General features: G+C 45.9%; 1 protein-coding gene across 1 annotated transcript in view; it reads left to right on the top strand.

Moving 5' to 3' along the window:
• COLEC12 (collectin subfamily member 12) overlaps positions 1 to 20,494 on the top strand; it is a 190,837-nt gene that overhangs the window by 160,492 nt on the left and 9,851 nt on the right. The window contains exons 6-8 of the mRNA XM_032310194.1: positions 11,274 to 11,762; positions 12,726 to 12,862; positions 14,326 to 14,435. Of these exons, the coding sequence (XP_032166085.1) occupies positions 11,274 to 11,762; positions 12,726 to 12,862; positions 14,326 to 14,435 (736 nt within the window). The remainder of the gene's footprint in view (positions 1 to 11,273; positions 11,763 to 12,725; positions 12,863 to 14,325; positions 14,436 to 20,494) is intronic.

The raw sequence follows: 20,494 nt of genomic DNA, 5'->3' as shown, positions 1-20,494 counted from the left end.
AATTCTCGGCTCAAATTAACTCTCCTTCTGAAGATTTGGGGCAACCATATATTAATAGCATTTTTCAGTCATGAACTATTTTCACTGCTTTTATGTTGAAAGTACTATGTGAAAGATGATGTACTAAGCACTCTGGGGCATGCAGAGAGGCCCAGATGGTCTTTGCCCTCAGGTAGCTTAAAATCAGGAGAATTTTAGAGTATTAGGAGATTGCCTGTAAGCAAAGAAATCCTGATATTCAAAAAGAGGAAATGGATGCATAGACACATTGTGTAGAATGGGGAATTGGTCTTCAAGGCTGAAAAGAGGTTGTTAAGAGGATAATTTGTGAGCTTTTGGGAAAGCAGCAATCATCAGAGTGAGTTCACTAAAAAGAAGGCAGAAATAATCTTATTTCTGCATATTAACAGAGTTACTAGATTGTTTAAACTAGAAGAATAAGGGCGCCTCTGTGGCTCAGTTGGTTGAGCGACTGCCTTTGGCTCAGGTCATGATCCCAGACTTCCAGGATCGAGTCCCGCATCGGGCTCCCAGCTCTTTGGAGAGTCTGCTTCTCCCTCTGGTCTTCTACTCTCTCATGCTCTCTCTCACTCATTCTCTCTCAAATAAATAAATAAAATTTTTAAAAAAACTAGAAGAATAAAAAAATAGCATATCTGGATTTTACCAAGACATTTGTCATTGATGCTGTCTAGAACAAGATGGAGAAAGTAGGTGCTGAATTACAGCGCAGTTGGGTGAATTTATTGGTGATGTTGGTTTTCTATGCTATGTAACAAAGTGCAAACTCAGCAGCAAGGGACAATACCCATTTCTTATCTCATAGTATCTGTAGATCAGGTGTCTGGGTAAGGCTTGGGGCCTCTGCCCCAAAGCAGGATACCCTGTCATTGAGGGGCTAAGGTTTCATCAGAGGTTGACTGGGGAAATTCCGTTTCTGTGCTCCCTTGGGTGCTTGATAGTATTCATGTCCTTGCAAATGTGAGACTGAGATTCTTGGAGTCTTTTGGGGGCAAGAAGGGGTACTGGCCTAGAGGTCACCTGCAGCCCCTTGTCATGTGACCGTCCAACCACACCACAGCTTCTTCAAAACCGGCAGGGGAGTCTCTCATTCCAGTCTGCTGAGACAGTGTTATGTAATGTAATCTCATCTAATGGAAGTCAGGGGAGTGACATGCCATCACCTTTGCCATGTTCTGTTGGTTAGAAGCAAGTCACAGGTTGCACACTCAAGGGGAAGAGATGATACAAGGGCATGACTCATTGGGGGTGACCCTAGGGTGTGTCTTCCACAGAATGTGCATAAAGAATGGCAGTTCAGTGAGCCCCTGGGGGGCTGGCAGCAGGTCTGGATGGCAGAAGGCAGAGCCCCATTCAACAGCTTTGTCAGTGACTAGCATGAGGATATAGATAACCTGATAATCCACTACTTGTGTGACATGAAACTACATTTACTAGCCAATGGATGCTAGAATCATAATCCAAAATGACCTGGAGAGGCTAGAATAGTTAAGAGGTGCCAACAAAATGGAAGAGATAGGGAATTGTAAAATCCTGCTTGAGGTTGGAAAAGGCCGGACAGACAGATGTTGATGGAAGAACATGTGCATGAAAAGCATGGTGGTTTTAATCGACTGTAAGCAAGTCACTGTGTCTGGCAGTGAATCTAATGTGATCTTTGATTATATCAATGAAAATGATAGTAGGTGATACCTTACGCTGTTCAGTATGGCAAGACTACCCCTGCAGGATAGTGTGTACTTTGAGGGACCTCTTTCAAAGGGTCATTGACAGACCAGCATGCTCGAGAAAAATACACCCAGGATTATGGAGTCTAAATGTGGTTGGGGAAGGATTGCAAGACCCGGAAACGTTAACCTGTAGGAGACACTGTTTTAGTGGAGACAGGGCAGCTATCTACAGGTATTTAAAGACTATCATGTGGGGGGCGCCTAGGTGGCTCAGTGGATTAAAGCCTTTGCCTTTGGCTCAGGTCACGATCCCAGGATCCTGGGATCGAGCCCCACATTACATCGGGCTCCCTGCTTAGCAGGGAGTCTGCTTCCTCCTCTCTCTCTCTGCCTACTTGTGATCTCCGTCTGTCAAATAAATAAATAAATAATCTTTAAAAAAAAAAAAAAGACTATCACGTGGAAGAAATTTCATGTGACATCTGAGGAGGGTGAAACAGGACTAGTGGGTATTCATGAATAGAAAACAAATTTTGGTTTTATGTGATGTTCCTTATAAAAATTGGTGTTGCCTGTAAATACAGTGGCTTCCCTGAGCAATATTGGTGTCCCAGCTCCAGAGGAGACAGACATCGTGGGTATGAATCCTACTCTGAATAAGGGGCAGGCTTTCAGATAATCAAAGTTCTTCAGTGATTGCTTTAGTTTTTTCCTATTCTTTCTCAACCTAAATTCAAAAGAAGGGCAGATCTCTGTAGTTGGGCAACCACATAAACTAAGAGCTTTCTCAATTTCTCTTGGCACTGTGAAAACTTAGAGAATCCTGTTGCAGTACTCTGGATATTTTCTAGCTATAAGTTTTACAGTTTTATTATTCCATCCAGTTGCTAGCTTGCCTTCTACAAGTAAACTTCTAACATATTTAGTGTGTAGACAGTGTTGCTTGGCAGCTAAGGAAGTGTACGAAAAGCTTTTAACTGAAGATTCAGACCCTGGCTTTCAATTAGGTAATGTTTCCACTATTGTGATTATTTTTATTCACTAATATTGAGTGTGGATGCACTGAGCACTTGATTCAAACTCTGTAAGACAGGTACTTATTTCTTTTCTTTTTTTTTTAATTTTTTTTAAAGATTTTATTTATTTATTTGACAGACAGATATCACAAGTAGACAGAGAGGCAGGCAGGGGAGGGGGGGGAAGCAGGCTCCCAGCTGAGCAGAGAGCCTGATGTGGGGCTTGATCCCAGGACCCTGAGATCATGACCTGAGTGAAGGCAGAGGATTTAACCCACTGAGCCACCCAGGTGCCTCGTATTTTCTTTCTTTTTTTAGAGAGTGTGTGTGAGCCAGGGGCAGGGAGGGGTTTGGGGAAAGGCAAGACAGAGAGAGAATCTGAAGCAGGCTTCATGCCCAGCACAGAGCCCACCGTGGAGCTCAGTCTCACAACACTGAGATCGTGACCTAAGCCAAAATCAAGAGTCAGACAGTTAACCGACTGAGCCACCTGGGCATCCCAAGTAAGATGGTACTTACAAGATTATCACCAGTTTATAGATGAAACTAAGGTTTGGAGAGGTGTTTAAGGAACTTGCTCAAATTCACAGAGATGGCAGCAGCTAAACAGGATCTGAGCCCAGGCTTTCTGGTGCCAGGGCCCATGCTGTTAACCCCATCTTGGATCACCAAAAGTACATGCCCTTCTGCCCCGTCCTCAGGTGCCCCTGGACTCTGTGAGGGCAGGGAGCTGGGATTTCATTCTAAGTGCGGCAGGGAAGTTTTAGGCATGGTGGGGACATGATCTGATTTATATTTTTAAAAGGTCATTCTGGGTTGTGGGGAGGGGAGTGAGGTGGAAGAAAGATAGATTTCAGGGAGCAAGCAGGGCGACAGGGGTCCAGTGCGGGGCTATGGGACAGTTATGGGTGACTTGGAGGTAAGAGAAATGGGTCTCCTCAGGAGTGTTATAGGCAGACCCAAAGGCAGGCTTGTCCTTCCTTGGCCATCAGGACCCTGACTGGCTTTAACCAGCTATGCTCCCCAAGGGGAGGAACCTACAGATGGAAGGGGATAGGAGTATTCAGAGCTCACATCAACCTGTTCTTGACCCCATTTGGTGCTCAGGATCCTGGAGTTTCCTACCCAACGTGTTCTTAGCCCAGAGAAGCAGCCAAGGCTGTGTGTTGTAGGGGTGCTTGTGGAGGGGTGTGGACAGAAATGGAACACAGGGTCAGGGGCTGATGTATGTGATTGGACAAGGCTGATGGTGGATCGATAGTGGAGGGTGAGGGAAAGAGAGGAGCAGAACGTCTTCTCGGTTTTTAGCTTGAGCACGTAGGCGGAAGGACAGACTGGGGAGGTTCCGGAAGAGAGGCCCGTTTAGACATATTAAGTGGAACATGTCTACGAGGAGGAGGTTTCTGACTCTGTTTCTAAAACACTGGAGATCCTGGCTTCTGAATGGTATTTTCCTTTTCTCATTTGCCTTCCCGTATAACTTTTATCCTTGGTCTTTTCATTACCTGTGCTTTTTGTGAATTGACCTCAGAAACATCTCTAGTTGCCCCCTTTCTGTTCCATCTGTTCAACTTCCTATAGAACAGGATTGCCCATGAGGTGTTCCCAGAGAACAAGAGACTGGGGGCAGGGCTCCATTTCCCAGTGCCCTTCCTTGCTCCCTCTCCAAGCAGATCTCTTCCCCGAGGAGGAGGGAGAGACGGGACAAAGCAGGCAGGAGGAGCCAGTATTGGATTCACTTTGGATTATGCTGGCCTTGCCTCTGCAAGGTTCAGAGTGCTCTCATGCTTTCTGGGACATCCTTTTGACTCACACTTCATGAACCCTCATGCCTACGGGATGGCTCACAGGAGACACTGGCCTCATTGCAAAATAGAAGCGGAAGTTGACGGCTTGCACTAAACTAGGTGATAACGTGGAAATAGACTTTAAGCTCCATGTTGAATCCCAGCAACAGTTATCTCTGTATCTGTAAACCAACAAAACAAAACAAACCTTACTAAGAATGCCTTATTTTTTGGTACAAATACTATAAATATTTTTAAGCTCATTATGTATATGGAGGACTTCGTTTGTCATAATGCATAATGCGGAGAATGTGAAGTTGCCCCCTCCTCGCCCAGGCAGAGGGCCCCCTTCCCCTGCTCTTCTGAGAGAGGCATCAGATTCAGTAAGTGAGAACAAGAATTCTGGAATGGGACAGACCCAAACACAAACCACAAGTTCCTCATCCTCGTCTGCATCTACCCTTTCAAGTGATGAGAACTTAAGGAGATAATGTAAATAAAGATTTTAGTACAGTGCTTAGCAGGTGGTGGGCTAATATTCATACCCAAGTGTAAGTTCAGCACCTCTGCAAGATTTCCCCTCTCCTGCAGCCGCAGCCGCTACATCACAGTGGAAGACAACAGCTTCATGTGCCCAAGGAATAAAATTGTACAGAAGCAGGTCAACCTCGATTTGGGTCTAGCAGTGCTGACTGCTGGTAGCCTGCGGCCCAGCCCTGGAGAGGACTCAGACTCAGGTGCTGCTGACAGCCAGCTTCAACTCATTTTTCAGTCCCGTGTTTTCAATATGCCAGACATACTGCCAAGCCCTGGGTTCAGGGGTCTGCTTTCATTGTTACATCTCTTTAAGGTAGGAATTACCAGCAGTCTCCATTTGCAGGGCTGGGAACCATGGCACAGAGAGCCCGAGTAACTTTTCCAAGGTCAAGGAGCTAGTAAATTGTCAGTGCTTAACCTTGGATCTTTCTAGTTCCCAAAGCCATGCTTCCACATGACACCCCGCTGCCCTGTGATAATGAAAGAGAACAGACGGCATGTTGAGAAGTTGAAATGTGGGAGACTTTATTTTCAGGAGAGCAATTGGTAGAGGTTAAGTAAGAGACTGACATTTGAGCTGCATCTTAACAGATATCTAGGAGCACTGAAAGGCTCAGGCAGGAGGCCTCAGTTTCTCTCGTTGCCAACCCTGTCCACTCTTGCCACGCTTCCTCAAACAAAACCGTTTATCTGAGGACCCTTCAGAGCAGGCACTGGAAGGCATAGTAACAGACTGTTGCCAGGGGGTGAGAAATGGTGGTTTAAATATACCCTGTGGACAAGGGTGTGTTTGTGGAGAAGGAGCCTCTGGGGATTTCCACAAGGCTGTCTTAAACGTGAGGTTAAGAATTGAATTAATTTTCAAAATGATTGCCAAATAATATCCTGTCCATTTCCTAGTGAAATAAGGGCTTTGAAAGTACCTCAGTGAAACAGGATGATTTTTTCATAATGTAGGTATTTAGTAAATGTTTGATTAATTTAGATTTTTTAAATGAGAAGCAAAATGTCTCCAATTATATTACTAATTTTCTCTAGCTTCCAAACTTACCGGTAGCTAGAGGTTCTAAAATCAAGTCTCCAAAACTTTGGACGGCAGTAAGAATCAAAGCGGTTTCTCTACTTTCTGTCTTGTTGGCAAATAAATTGGAAACTTATCTCAGGGGTAGGACACAGGGCTGGGCCCTCCCCAAGGTCCACAGTTTGGTGTCCAAAGCAGAAACAGCGCAGCGATTTAAAATCATCATCTAATTGCTTGTTTGGAGGATTCTGGTGTCTCAGGCTCCCTGCTCTGGAAGGTGGGGAACACGGGGAGGCCTTGCCAGCAGTGAAATACAGGCTGTTCCCCAGCCTGGTCTAAGTCAGACTCAGACATTTTGGGAGCTTGGGCTGGCTTTGCCAGTACCGCAGTGTGTATCCTGGCATTTCAGAATGGGAACCAGGGAGCCACTCGCTTGGCCTTGAAAGCAACTCTCAAATTTGCTTTTGAGAGAGTCATCACACATGCCTCCACCTGGGAGCTAACATATTCTCAACTCTGAGGACAAGTCATTACTACGCATGCTTAGAAATACTCTTGTGTTATTTATCTCACTGTTTTGGTTTTAAGGCACTAGGGGTGGCTTGTCTTTTATTTCATTTTATTTTCACTTCAACAGCTGCCCAATAAAAGGTGCATGTAAGACCTCAAAGTCTGGGATCATCCAGATGCTAACAAGCGATACTACCATCCTGTGTCCTAGAGGAAGATATAGCCATTAATAATCTGTTTTATGAGCATTAATAATCTGTTTTTCTGGGTGTCTAGTACTGGCTTTTCGAGTGGCTTTAGCTCTTTATTTCTCAAGAATTTTTAAAAAGAAATAAGTAGGAAACGTCTAGGTCTTAATGAGCAAAGTATGGTCTTACTGAATATGTAAGTATTAATGACTGAATCCTCTTACATATGGGGGACACATAGAATATGTTTTTATTTAGCCCAGCATTGGAAGGCCAGCTTCCTGCTCTAGCACCGTGACGATTTTCCCAAGGCCGGGGCAGCTGTGGATGAAGAAGTCAGTAACACGGTGCTTGCCAGGAGGTTATCCACAGTGATGAGTATTCAAACTAATTAAAACAGTCAGATAACTGATTTGTGATTGATGTAGTGCTTCATGCAAAAAAAAAGAAAGAAATCAGTTTTTATGCTTACTCAGCTGGTAAATGCCTCACAAGTAAGATTTATCAAAGGCAACAACTTGCATCATCTTTTGACATCTTTTTCTTTCTTCCCCAAGATCTAGAAGTTAGCATCTGCCGATACTTTGCACTGGCTGTGGGATCCATGGTTGGTGCCATTCTTAAAATAAGCCAGTACTTTTGTGTGGAGTGAGTGGGGACATTTGAGCAGCACTTCAGAAGGAAATAGCTATATACCATAAACTACCCAACCCCAGAAAGAAATAAGATTAATGAAAAGTGGTCATCCTAAATGAGGTAGGTCTTGGATTCATATCAAGAGAGGAAGAGAGAACCGTGTGTCTTTGAAGGTCTGTCAGAAACCAGTGGAAGGTGTTCTGGGAGAAACAGAACTCCCTGTCACATTGGTCTGTCCCATTAGGTAGACAGACCCCTGAACAGTCTCTATTCCAAGCACACAGGTAAACTCCTTTCCCATCACCTGCAAGTATAGTAACAAACCCAGTTGTGAGCCATTGAGAAACACTGATTGTTGGCAAAACCCATAAAAAGAATAAGGATAAAGAATCTCTAAAGCCCTTGAATTTCCCAACAGACCTTCTCCATTATTTATATTCCATAAGGCTGAACGTAGAAATAGGTGAGAAGAAAAGGTACTTTTATTTTTGCTATTATTCTAACAAATTAGAATTTTTTTTTTTTTTTTTGGCCCGTTGTCAGTATCGTTCCACTAGAACTTCCACAGTGCTACAACCATTATGTAGGAATGCATGCGCCACCTTCCCACTGTTAATCTCTAGGACGCTATTTCTCGACTACACAAAGAACTAAGATCCTTTTTCACAGGAGATAGATTTGGCAGTGAAAATCACCTTCCTTATCTTTACTAATACACTTAATGAGCCTCTTCAGTTTAAAAAAGAAAAAGAAAAAACCCTCGGATTGTAGATGCAGAGACCATTGGATCAATTCTTAAACGTGAGTAGAGTCAAGAGAGACCAGTCTCCCCAGGGTCATTTCATAGTAGCAGCCAGGGTCATCCTGAGATGTAGACTGAGTGGAGCTATGCTTCTTAGAATAAGGTGAGGGATGCCAGTCAGGCCATTTTCCTCCAGAAACCTCTCCCTCTCCCTTTTGGTCTCTCCTGGGACCCAAAATGTTGGCATTAGTGCGCTAGGTCTTTGGATCTGTGACGCACATTCATTTGGCAAACCCTGTCTGAAAAACGAGTATGCATGAGACATTGCTAGCTGCTAGTTGGGGAAGTGCCCTCGAAGAACAGACAAGAACTAAAAGTTGAGAGAAAAAGGAACCACTTCCACCTGGGAGGATTGTATGGTAGGCAGACCGGAATTTTCCAGATGGATGTAGGCAGAGGAAATTGTAAGAGCTGAGCTGCAGAAGGGCAGAGGAGAATGGAGTAAACACACGCTAGACCAGGCCGTGAAAGCCTTGATTTAACACCGGGTAACCAAGTAGTGGGGGCTGAATGTTCTAGAGCAAGTGGAGATCAGATCATTGAGTAAGAAAGACAAATGTAGGAAACATGTGGAGTGGAGTCAAGGGAGAGGAATCAAAGGTCGGAAGAGCAGTTAAGAGGTTAGCACCCACACTGGGTCGTGATGAGTGGCGGAAGAGATGGTTGTGATGACGTCATGAAAGGTGTAACAGTAAAGTGAGGATAAGGTCCGTTTTAGACACGCCAGGTTGCAGGTGCTGGCAAGACATCCCAGAGAAAGGGGGACCACCTGACTATGAGATAACGACCAGGAGAGCTGATGATTGAGAAGCGCCAACAGGAACTGGGGGACAGAAGTCAGTGAGTTGGGTTCAGAGAGAAAATTTTTCATCACAAAGTCTTCTCAAGTCTCTTGCTTATGAAGCAGATAACCCTAGAAAGGGACACACTGAAACCAGTCTGAACCATTAGCATAAACTCTCTTACAGCTCAGCAGAATGCCAGTAAATCCAAGGACGACATCATGGGTAGCCTTAAATAAGGAAATAAGCCTTAAATAAGGAAAGCTGAGTCCAGAGCCAAGGTTCTTGCTAAGGGAGAACAGAGATGGGTGGACTAGTTGGGGCCATGGATAGTGTGAGGGTACAGTGGATGTCCACTGAGGCTTAGAAAGGGGAATGGGTCAGAGAGATCGCCCTACGGAGGCAGGAAGGCCTACGTCACTGTTCTGTCTTGTCCAGCTGGTGGGGGACGACTGGGTAAGAGGGATCAAGAAAAACATAGGGTGGGAGCCCCACGCACGCTTCATCTCCCCAGCACTTCTGCCCAGCCAGCCTGAAAGGCTTTCTACTTCTATGGAAAGAATGAGTATAGATCTCTTTCACTTAACTCCTATAGAACCGTGAGATTTCAGAAACTCAAGAATTCTGGAGAGTAGAATATTTGAGAATGGTGTCCTCCCAGGTCCAGTTGTTTCCACATAAGAAGGAATTCCTGGGCCAGCTCCACAGCTAGACTGTGACTGTCCACGTCTCCTCCTCCTGGGTGTATCTGTCTTGACAAGCTAGTGTTGAGTAAGAAGTTTGGCGTCTCTGGCTCTACCTATCCTCACATGTGCTCTGGGAATCAAAGGTCATAGATGAAGATCAGGTGACATAATGTATGTGAAAGTACCCCGAAAACTCATTCACTCTATAAATCCTGGTTGTGGTGTATTTGCGCGCAGTTCCCTGTTGCCCCTGAGAACTTACAGGAAAAACAATCTCGGGTTACGTGACCTTCTCTAGGATAATAAGGGAAAAGCGGATAGTTGCATTCTTCCTTTGGGAATAAAGGATGTCCTTTTTTTCCCTTGCCTGCTCAACTCGATGGTCACCTGTTTTTTTCTCTAGCCCACCTTCCCTGTTTGCATTATTAGACGAACAAGCTGGGAGAAAGGACACTCTTCTCAGCTCAGCCCGTCGAACCCTTTCCCACCAAGACCCTCTGAGCCAAGAGTGAGGGAGGCTCAGCCTCAAGGACAGCAGCACAGTGGAGGAGACAAAAGGGCCAGCAGTGACAGGACAGAGAAGAGGCTGGCACCTGGTGTGCTGAGGGAGTTAGCAGGCTGGTGCCTCTCAACATTTGATGGCATCTTTCTTCAACTTTTTTCCCATAGCCCCTTGCACAGTGCTTGGCATATAGCAGGTTGTTAATAAATATTTGTCACATTGAAACAAGATGGGATTGGGAGGGAGACAAACCATAAGTGACTCTTAATCTCACAAAACAAACTGAGGGCTGCTGGGGGGGGTTGGGAGAGGGGGGTGAGGTTATGGACATTGGGGAGGGTGTGTGCTTTGGTGAGTGCTGTGAAGTGTGTAAACCTGGCGATTCACAGACCTGTACCCCTGGGGATAAAAATACATTATATGTTTATAAAAAATAAAGGGGAAAAAATGAAGATGATAATAATGTACCCCCAAAAATAAATAAATATTTTTCAAATTAATGAAAAGAAGGGGAAATCTGTGGGAGGGAATCCCCCAATCCCAACCTGCACAGTTTTTCTGCTGGTGACAGAAAAGTACCAGACGACTAAGGGAACCCAGGGTAATGGCGTGATCACTGCTGTGGGGTCGGCAGGAAAAAGACATCTGTGGACACAAGAGGGCTGTGTGCCATTAAGAGATATTCTAAATGCTTGGAGCAGAAAGGGTGAACTTAGTAAAGAAAACTTTCCATTAAAAAAAAAACAAAACAAGGGCACCTGGATGGCTCAGTGGGTTAAGCCGCTGCCTTTGGCTCGGTTCATGATCTCAGGGTCCTGGGATCGAGTCCCGCATCGGGCACTCTGCTCAGCGGGGAGCCTGCTTCCTCCTCTCTCTCTCTCTGCCTGCCTCTATGCCTACTTGTGATCTCTCTCTGTCAAATAAATAAATAAAATCTTTAAAAAAAAAAAAAAAACCAGTCAACAATAGTATGGTGAAACAAGTAGCCCTCCTTAATGTATATATTTTGAAAAAAATCTATTTTTTTAGTTGGAGAGTTTTTAAGAAGATAAATTCTTCACCACTACTCACAGTGGATTTCATGTTCACACCATGTATGTTTTTTTATATTTTAGGTCCTCCTGGCCCCAGGGGTCCAAAAGGTGACAGAGGACAGCAGGGACCCCCTGGTCCCACTGGCAACAAAGGACAGAAAGGAGAGAAGGGGGAGCCTGGTCCACCTGGCCCCGCCGGTGAGAGGGGCCCAATTGGGCCCGCCGGCCCCCCTGGAGAACGTGGCGGCAAAGGCTCCAAGGGCCTGCAGGGCCCCAAAGGCTCCCGTGGATCCCCCGGGAAGCCTGGCCCTCAGGGCCCCAGTGGGGACCCAGGCCCCCCTGGCCCAACCGGCAAGGATGGACCCCCTGGCCCTCAGGGCCCTCCTGGCTTCCAGGGACTGCAGGGCACCGTGGGAGAGCCAGGGGTGCCTGGACCACGGGGGCTGCCAGGCTTGCCTGGGGTGCCTGGCATGCCGGGCCCAAAGGGTCCCCCCGGCCCCCCGGGCCCATCGGGGGCAGCGATGCCCCTAGCCCTGCAGAACGAGCCAACCCCCACACCTGAGGCTAATGGTAAGTCTGAGACTTTCCTCACACCCGAGGTCAGGGGGGCTCTGTGCACTTATGGCCAGCCCCAGCATGCAGCCCCGTGTGCCCCCGTGCCCCACTTTGCTTGGCTTTGAAGGCTCTGTGAGGGCAGCACATGGCCTTGGCCGCTCTCACAGACCTCTGCCCCTGGTGGGGTCTCTTGGGCACTTTGTGCTTCTCTGTAAACGCCATCATGTTCTATCACACTTGTTTATTTAGACGAGTCAGGCCCTTGGGGACAAATGCGTCCCCTTCATGCAAGTCTGAGGCTGGCTCCCCCCAGCCAGTCTTGTTCTCATCGTATGCCCCTCAGTAACCGTGTAGATGGAACTTTCTGTCACTAAAGCCCAGACTGCCTGGTTTTGAGAGGGTGTTCTGGTGCTTCTACCTTTTTAAATTCAACTACCAAATTTTGATAATTTGGCAAAACCCTCAATGTTTGGTTAGTGACTAAGCCTATTTTTGTCTCCTTTGAATCACACCCAATTCCACTTGATTTCCTTAAGCACGACTCTGGTCGTCTTCGTTTTTTTCCACAAGCCCCGTTTTGGTTGTGGGTTCTCCCCTCTATCGATGGGTTCCATAGGACTCCAGACTGATGTGGCACATCTGTGGCTGCTCAGCCTTTTGTTGTTTCTGTTCTTTCTGTCATTCTAAAGACTAATCCAGACGCAGAGGAACTAAGTCCCAGCGTCCGTAACTTTCCAGGCTCTGTAGTTCTTACTACTGTGTCCTCTGCGGCCTGCCGCCCTCCTCCCCACTAGGGTCTGCTCCCAGCCTGTCCAGCACGGGCAGTCGCAGGCGCACACATGGACGCGCGAACTGCTCCTGGCCTTGGAGGGAAGCAAGGCCAGAGCCACGGCCTCTTAAATATAACTGAAGAAGGGCGTAGTGCTTTGTATGTGTGTTGGTTTTTTTAATTAATATTTTAAACGTCTGTGCTCCTAGGCTGCCCCCCTCACTGGAAGAACTTCACGGACAAATGCTACTATTTTTCGGTTGAGAAAGAAATTTTTGAGGATGCAAAACTCTTCTGCGAAGACAAGTCTTCACATCTCGTTTTCATAAACACAAGAGAGGAACAGGTATGTTTGCAGTATGCTTGGAGAAAACTATCATTTAAGGATTGTTTACATCTGGAAATTGCATGCTTATCTGGGGATTCAAAGATATCAAAAATCCGTAAGTCACATAAACACAGAAGGCCGCATTCTGGCGATCTGGGCTTTATCCAGTGACAAGAGCATCCGTGGCATGGGAGTTAACGTCCTCTTCCTTCCACCTGGAAGATACTGCTGTATTAAGCCTGGAGATTATGGCTCCTCCCAGTGGCTTCTCCCAGAAGAGCTGTAATATGGAAGAGAAGTCCGCCGGCTGGCACCAGACACCTGTGGAGAGAGAAGCCAAGGGGCGTGAGCACTATGTAGGGGTGGGTGCTGGGGAGGAGGTGAGTGGCCTCAGCCGTAGAGAAGGCCCCAGGGCCGAGCTCCCTCATGATCACGCTGGTGACCACTCCCTAGGCCCCTACCGTGGGCCGGGCACTGTACAAGGCATCTCTCCTTTACACCTCACAGCAAGCCCAGAACCTGTGGGTATTATTATCCCCCTTTTACAGATAAGAAAACTGAGGCCCCATAAGGTTTAATGGCTTTATTCATAGGATGACAAGTAAATGCAGAGCTGAGACTGAAACTGAGGTCCCTCTAGCAACAATGCCAGTGCTCTCTGGTGCCACACTGTTCCAGTGACCTCCTTCCTTTTCCCTAAGTATCTTCAGCAGACGCAGCCCTGACAACGGATGTTTCCTGCACTAACTGGGGCTGGGCATCCAGTCAGATGCCCCGGTTTTAGAATATGCAGACTTGGGTTCTGTCTCAGCTCAGCTGCTCACTACCTTGGTTGCTGGGAAGCTTACAGAAAGGTTTGTGGCACGTGGACACGGGAGCTGGCCCAAGGAAGCGCTCAATAACGCCATGGCTGTTTGTGTCATCAGAACACTGGAGCGACGGGTGATAGAAAGGAATGGAGCCTGGTGGGATTCATTAAGTTGTCTGGGTGATTTAGAAGAAGAGGAGCATCCCTTAAATATCATTTACAAACCTATAGGAGGAAAACGTGTCCAAGCCTCCAACCACTGCAAAAAAAAAAAAAAAAAAAAAAAAAAAAACAGGTGCAATTTAAAAAAAAAAAAAAAGCAGAAGCATGTACACACCGTAACACACCTTCTCTTTTAAACATCCTTTCTTGGGGTGCCTGGGTGGCTCAGTGGGTTAAGTCCTCTGCCTTCAGCTCAGGTCATGATTCCAGAGTCCTGGGATTGAGCCCTGCATCGGGCTCTCTGCTTGGCGGGGGGCCTGCTTCTCTCTCTCTCTCTGCCTGCCTCTCTGTCTACTTGTGATCTCTGTCAAATAAATAAAATCTTAAAAAATAAATAAATAAAATAAACGTTCTTTCTTTTCCCCAAATGTTGCAAGGAAGGGGGCATTCCTCCAGATACCTGTCCCCCCTCTCCCCAATAATGACACACTGCCACTGATTTGTGTTTCAGCAATGGATAAAGAAGCAGATAGTAGGGAGAGCGAGCCACTGGATTGGCCTCACAGACTCAGAGCATGAAAACGAATGGAAGTGGCTGGATGGGACATCTCCAGAGTATAAGTGAGTGTTCAGAGCCTTCCAGGCTGTTCTCTGGTTCTCACCCCTTCTCTGGCCCCTTGCAATCTCTTCTTTAAACACCCTGTGTCTGCTACCCGTTGTGTATTTCCATGTGTGGTTGAGAATCAGTATGCTATAAACTACTTTGTGGGTTTGTTTTTTGTTTTTTTTTTTCTTTTCATGGCATGAATTTTTTTTCATTCCTATGGGAAAGAAAAATCAGAGACTCGTAACATCTCGCAGTAGGGTAACTGTGGTGAGGTGTTCTCTTCCATTGCTGCTGTGAAGGATAAGACTACACCAGGCACGATGAGAGCTCGCCCCTGTTCAAGGGCCGGGAGCTCGCTTCAGGATAACAACATTGTCAGTGGCCCTGACCCCAGCTGGGCTTCTGGCCAGAGTGTGATTTATGAACTACAAGTTTGTGACAGATGCACCAGGAACAAAGATGTGGTGTGTGGGAGATAATCATCCTCTAAGTGTTTGAGAAGTCCTTGTTAGTGTGGTGTGACCTGAATTCTATAAAGGCAGCAACAAAGAATGGAAACCTTTTACAATACCTGCACAGGCTCCCAGGCTCATGGAGACTTCTGGGCCCCTCTTTTCAACCGCTAGGGCTGTCCTCTCCACTCCTTCCTTAATACGACCCCAGGGCCAGGAAATGGCTGAATTGTACCAATTTGAATTTCACTTCTTCCAACTTCTGTTTTGCCTCTAATGAATGTAAAAATGTGCCACACATGGTACCACATGCAGCAGAATTTATGAAAACTCACCTCTAAATAACCAGCCTTTCCTTTGCTGGAGAAGAGAAGGCAGACCCTGCAGAGGCTCAAGCAGGCATGAGGGCGACACAGTTTGGAGGTTTGGAGGCAGCCGCTATCACGGCATGGGGAGGAAACTGTGAGGTGCCTCAGGCTAAGACTGTGTGGGAGTACTGAGGCTTGGCCTATCCTGTTGTGGACAAGGACAGGGAGCCAGGGCCAGAGGTGGTGGAGAAGCCAGAGTGAGTGTCTAAAATGTTTCTGTGGGGGTGCCTGGTTGACTCAGCCGGTTAAGCATCCAACTCTTGAGATTTCAGCTCAGGCCACAATCTTAGGGTGTGAGGTCCAGCCCCAAGTGAGCTTGAGCTCCAAGGAGAGTCTGCTTGAGATTCTCTCTCCCCGCTCTGTCCCCTGCTCACTCACGTGCGCTCTCTAAAAAATAAATACATCTTTTTAAAATTTCTTTATTTGAGAGAGAGAGAGCATGGGGGTGGGGGCAAAAGGAGAGGGAGAAGCAGACTCCCTACTGAGCCAAGGTATCCCCCGCCAACTCAGGGCTCCATCCCAGGACCTTGGGATTATGATCTGAGCCAAAGGCAGATGATTAACTGAATGAAACACCAGGCACCCCTAAAAAATAAAAAAGTCTTAAAAAAATGCTTCCAGGGGTGCCTGGGTGGCTCAGTGGGTTAAAGGCTCTGCCTTCAGCTCAGGTCATGATCTCAGGGTCCTGGGATCAAGCCCCGCATCAGGCTCGCTCCTCAACAGGGAGTCTGCTTCCCCCTCTCTCTGCCTGCCTCTCTGCTTACTTATGATCTCTCTGTCAAATAAAAAAAAAAAAAAAATATTTCTGTGTGCATGTATCTGGGCACAGGGAGACAAATCTTCCATATGACAAGCAAGATTAGAGGCAGAAACCAGAGTAAGGCCATTTCTTTACAGAACAGTGACTAAACATCAAGATGGAACACTGGAAGGTTTTAAGTCTGCTTGGGATGAGCCTCACAGTGCTCCCAAGGCAAATGGTTATCTTCCTGCTGGGCCAACTAGATATCCTGTGTGCCCCCTCTGCACCTTTGGGAGAGGGAGCTATAGCACACCCTGGCACTCGGGGGGTTAGCTGGCGGTCAAAGGAGAACACCCAGCACAGCACAGTTATATCTCAGGAGACTCAAAACTGTTGGAAAGGTCAGCGGTAGAGATGGAAGATGGACGTTATTAAAGGAAAAAGATAAAACTGATCTTAGACAAGATTGCCACCTCCTCTCTTATCAGTCAGTTATCTTTTGGTCTCTTCTCTAAATCCCATTTATCTATTTAAATGGAAGGATATGCAAGGGAATAATACTAAGCAGGTCTTCTCTCCAAAAGTCCTATTTATACAACTTCCTAGTAAAGTGAGATAAAGACTATCAGATGTCCCATCATTATACATTCAGGAATCACAGATCTCAAATTCTGTAAATAAAATTGGAATCAAACCCCCTCGGGTTGCTGGCAGGGATTAGGCAAACGTCCATCAGCAGGATCCAGCAGCTCAGGCATTGTTGACATGGCCAAAGGGGTCCCACAAGGTGAATGGAAATACACACAGAAAAGCAGCCGTGAAAGTAACCTCTTTTTCCGTCCAACCTCATTTCTAGCTGGCATCACCATGGCGATTTTTAATTCATGGAGATTTTTAATTCACTTGTTTCTTGTCGGTGACGTAAGTTCCATGAAGGCTGGAATTCTGTCTTCTCCCTGCACTGCAGGGTTGCCGTCATGTAGCTTCATCCTAGCACATAGTAGGTGCTCTGGGGAGATCTGCTGGACTGAATGTGTGAATGAGTATTTCTCATTCTCGCTCTCATTTCTCACTCTTGCTCCCTCCTAAGTATCATCCCTTTTTTACTCTCTTCAGTTGATGGTTTCATCTAGATTATCTATTTGTCACTAGATTACTTTTCATTTTTTAAAGATCACAATATGTATATATTTAGTGTGGGGGAGACAATTCTACCTCATCTTCTCACCCTTTAACTGTAAATTTCACCCATCCTTTCCCACTACCCTCTGGTCGTACCTGATACCCCTGTCAAAAGATGTAGGGCATGGTCCTTGTTCTTTCTTTATTAATGTAGTGTTATTACATTGATTGATTTGTGGATGTTGAACCAACCTTGCAGCCCAGTAATAAATCCCACTTGGTTGTGGTGAATAATCCTTTTAATGTACTGTTGGATCCTATTGGCTAGTATTTGGTGAGAATTTTTGCATTCGTGTTCGTCAAGGATATTGGCCATGATTCTTCTTTTTGATGGGGCCTTTGGTTTTGGGATCAAGGTAATGCTGGCCTCATAAAATGAGTTTGGAACTTTTCCTTCCATTCCTGCTTTCTGGTACAGTTTCAGGAGAATAGTTATTAAATCTTCTTTAAATGTTTGGTAGAATTCCCCTGGGAAGCAGTCTGGCCCTGGGCTTTTGTTTGTTGGGAGATTTTTGATGACTGCTTCAACCTTCATCAAGATCAAAAGCTTTTGCACAGCAAAGGAAATAGTCAACAAAACCAAAAGACAACTGACAGAATGGGAGAAGATATCTGCAAATGACGTATCAGATAAAGGGCTAGTATCCAAAATCTATAAAGAACTTACCAAACTCAACAACCAAAGAACAAATAACCCAATCAAGAAATGGGCAGAGGGGACACCTGGGTGGCTCAGTTGGTTGGGCAGCTGTCTTCGGTCCTGGGATCAAGTCCCACATCGGGCTCCTTGCTTGGCAGGGAGCCTGCTTCTCCCTCTGCCTCTGCCTGCCTCTTTGTCTGCCTGTGCTCGCTCGCTCTCTCTCCCTCTGTCTCTGACAAATAAATAAATAAAATCTTTTAAAAAAAAAAAAATCTTAAAAGAAATGGGCAGAGGACATGAACAGACATTTCTGCGAAGACAACATCCAGATGGCCAACAGACACATGAAAAAGTGCTCCACATCACTCAGCATCAGGGAAACAGAACTCAAAACCACAGTGAGATATCACCTCACACCAGTCACAATGGCTAAAATTAACAAGTCAGGAAACGACAGATGTTGGAGAGGATATGGAGAAAGGGGAACCCTCTTACACTGTTGGTGGGAATGCAAACTGGTGCAGCCACTCAGGAAAACAGTATGGAGGTTCTTCAAAGAGTTGAAAATAGAGCTACCCTATGACCCAGCAATCGCACTACTGGGTCTTTACCTTAAAGATACAAAGGTAGTGATCCGAAGGGGCACATGCACCTGAATGTTTATAGCAGCAATGTCCACAATAGCCAAACTATGGAAAGAACCTAGATGTTCATCAACAGATGAGTGGATAAAGAAGATGAGGTATATTATATATATATATATATATATATATATATATATATACACACATATATACACACACACAATGGAATACTATGCGGCCATCAAAAAACCTAAAATCTTGGGGCACCTGGGTGGCTCGGTGGGTTGAGCCTCTGCCTTCGGCTCAGGTCATGATCCCAGGGTCCTGGGATTGAGCCCCACATCGGGCTCTCTGCTCTGCAGGGAGCCTGCTTCCTCCTCTCTCTCTCCCTGCCTCTCTGCCTACTTGTGATCTCTGTCAGATAAATAAAGAAAAAATCTAAAAAAAAAAAAAACAAAACCTAAAATCTTGCCATTTGCAATAATGTGGCTGGAACTAGAGGGTATTATGCTGAGCAAAATAAGTCAATCAGAGAAAGACAATTATCATGTGATCTCTCTGATATGAGAAATTTGAGAGTAGGGTGGGAGTCATGGGGGGTTAGGGAGGGAAAAAAATGAAACAAGATGGGATCAGAATGGAGACAAACCATAAGAGACTCTTAATCTCATGAAATAAACTGAGGGTTGCTGGGGGTTGGGGGGTAGGGATAGGGTGGCTGGGTTATGGATATTGGGGAGGGTATGTGCTATGGTGAGTGCTGTGAATGGTATAAGCCTGACAATTCACAGACCTCTACCCCTGGGGTAAATAATACATTATATATATATAGATAGATATAGATATAGATACAGATATGATACAGATAAAGAAAAAAATGACATAGGGCAATAGGGGCTGTGTCCTCAGGTGACCGTAGGACACCCTATGGCTGACAGGGCAATGAGTAATTGTTTATGGGAAGAACCTTCCGCCGCACATGTTTTTTCAGACCCTCCACATGAGGCAAGCTTGTCTTCTCAGGCAGTAACCACAAGCTTTTATGCAAGAACCCGCTTCTTATAGAAAATTCAGCTTTCAAGTTTTGAGTCCTAGAAGCACATCTAATGTATTGCGTAGAAACAGAATTGAGAAGTGCAGACTCAGGCAAAGTGGTGTTTTGAGCTGCAGCATCCAAGTTAACAAGCCCCCAAGTGAACGCATCCTAAAGAAAACTTGTTTTTGAGCATTTCCCTCCCAAAAAAGGCAGGGAAATGGATGAGTCATTTTCAGTAAGATTAAATTATTATTTCTTTCTAAAGCAGGCTGTCATAACCCAGGGTTGGTGGGTGTAAATTCTCAGAAATGTATATCAACAGTCCCTCACTTTCCCTGCCTGACACTCTAACTGGTCACGGGCAAGGTATCAAAATGTGCAAGGATCCCCCTGGTTCTCTTGTGAGTGAGAGTGTGTGTGTATCATGTCCACTGAGTGCATGTATAGTCACACATACACACACACACAAACACACTGGAAGGTTACTCATCTAACCATGTTGCCAGAAGGATTCACTCCCTCAGCATTCTGACGCAGCAGCTCAGTGAGTTGATTTCTCTGTGGCAAAGATAACAAGCCTTCAGGGAGATGCTGTGCTACCCACTACCCTGCAAAACAGTTGCTTTTTATTCTGAATAAGAACACTTCTTTTTTTTTTTTTAAGATTTTATTTATTTATTTGGCAGACAGAGATCAGAAGTAGGCAGAGAGGCAGGCAGAGAGAGAGGAGGAAGCAGGCTCCCTGCCGAGCAGAGAGCCCGATGTGGGGCTCAATCCCAGGACCCCGGGATCATGACCCGAGCTGAAGGCAGAGGCTTTAACCCACTGAGCCACCCAGGCACCCCTGAATAAGAACACTCCTTGGGGCACCTGGGTGGCTCAGTGGGTTAGAGCCTCTGCCTCAGTCGGGCTCTCTGCAGCCTGCTTCCTCCTCTCTCTCTGCCTGCCTCTCTGCCTACTTCTGATCTCTGTCTGTCAAATAAATAAAAATTTAAAAAAAAAAAAAAAAGAACACTCCTTAAACAGTGCATTTTCCTTCCAGGACAAATGACAGGATGTAGTTTTGTTT

This window comes from Mustela erminea, chromosome 13, assembly GCF_009829155.1.
Source record: "Mustela erminea isolate mMusErm1 chromosome 13, mMusErm1.Pri, whole genome shotgun sequence".
NCBI classification, from domain to species: Eukaryota; Metazoa; Chordata; class Mammalia; order Carnivora; family Mustelidae; genus Mustela; species Mustela erminea.
This window is presented reverse-complemented; position numbering and strand designations above follow the sequence as displayed.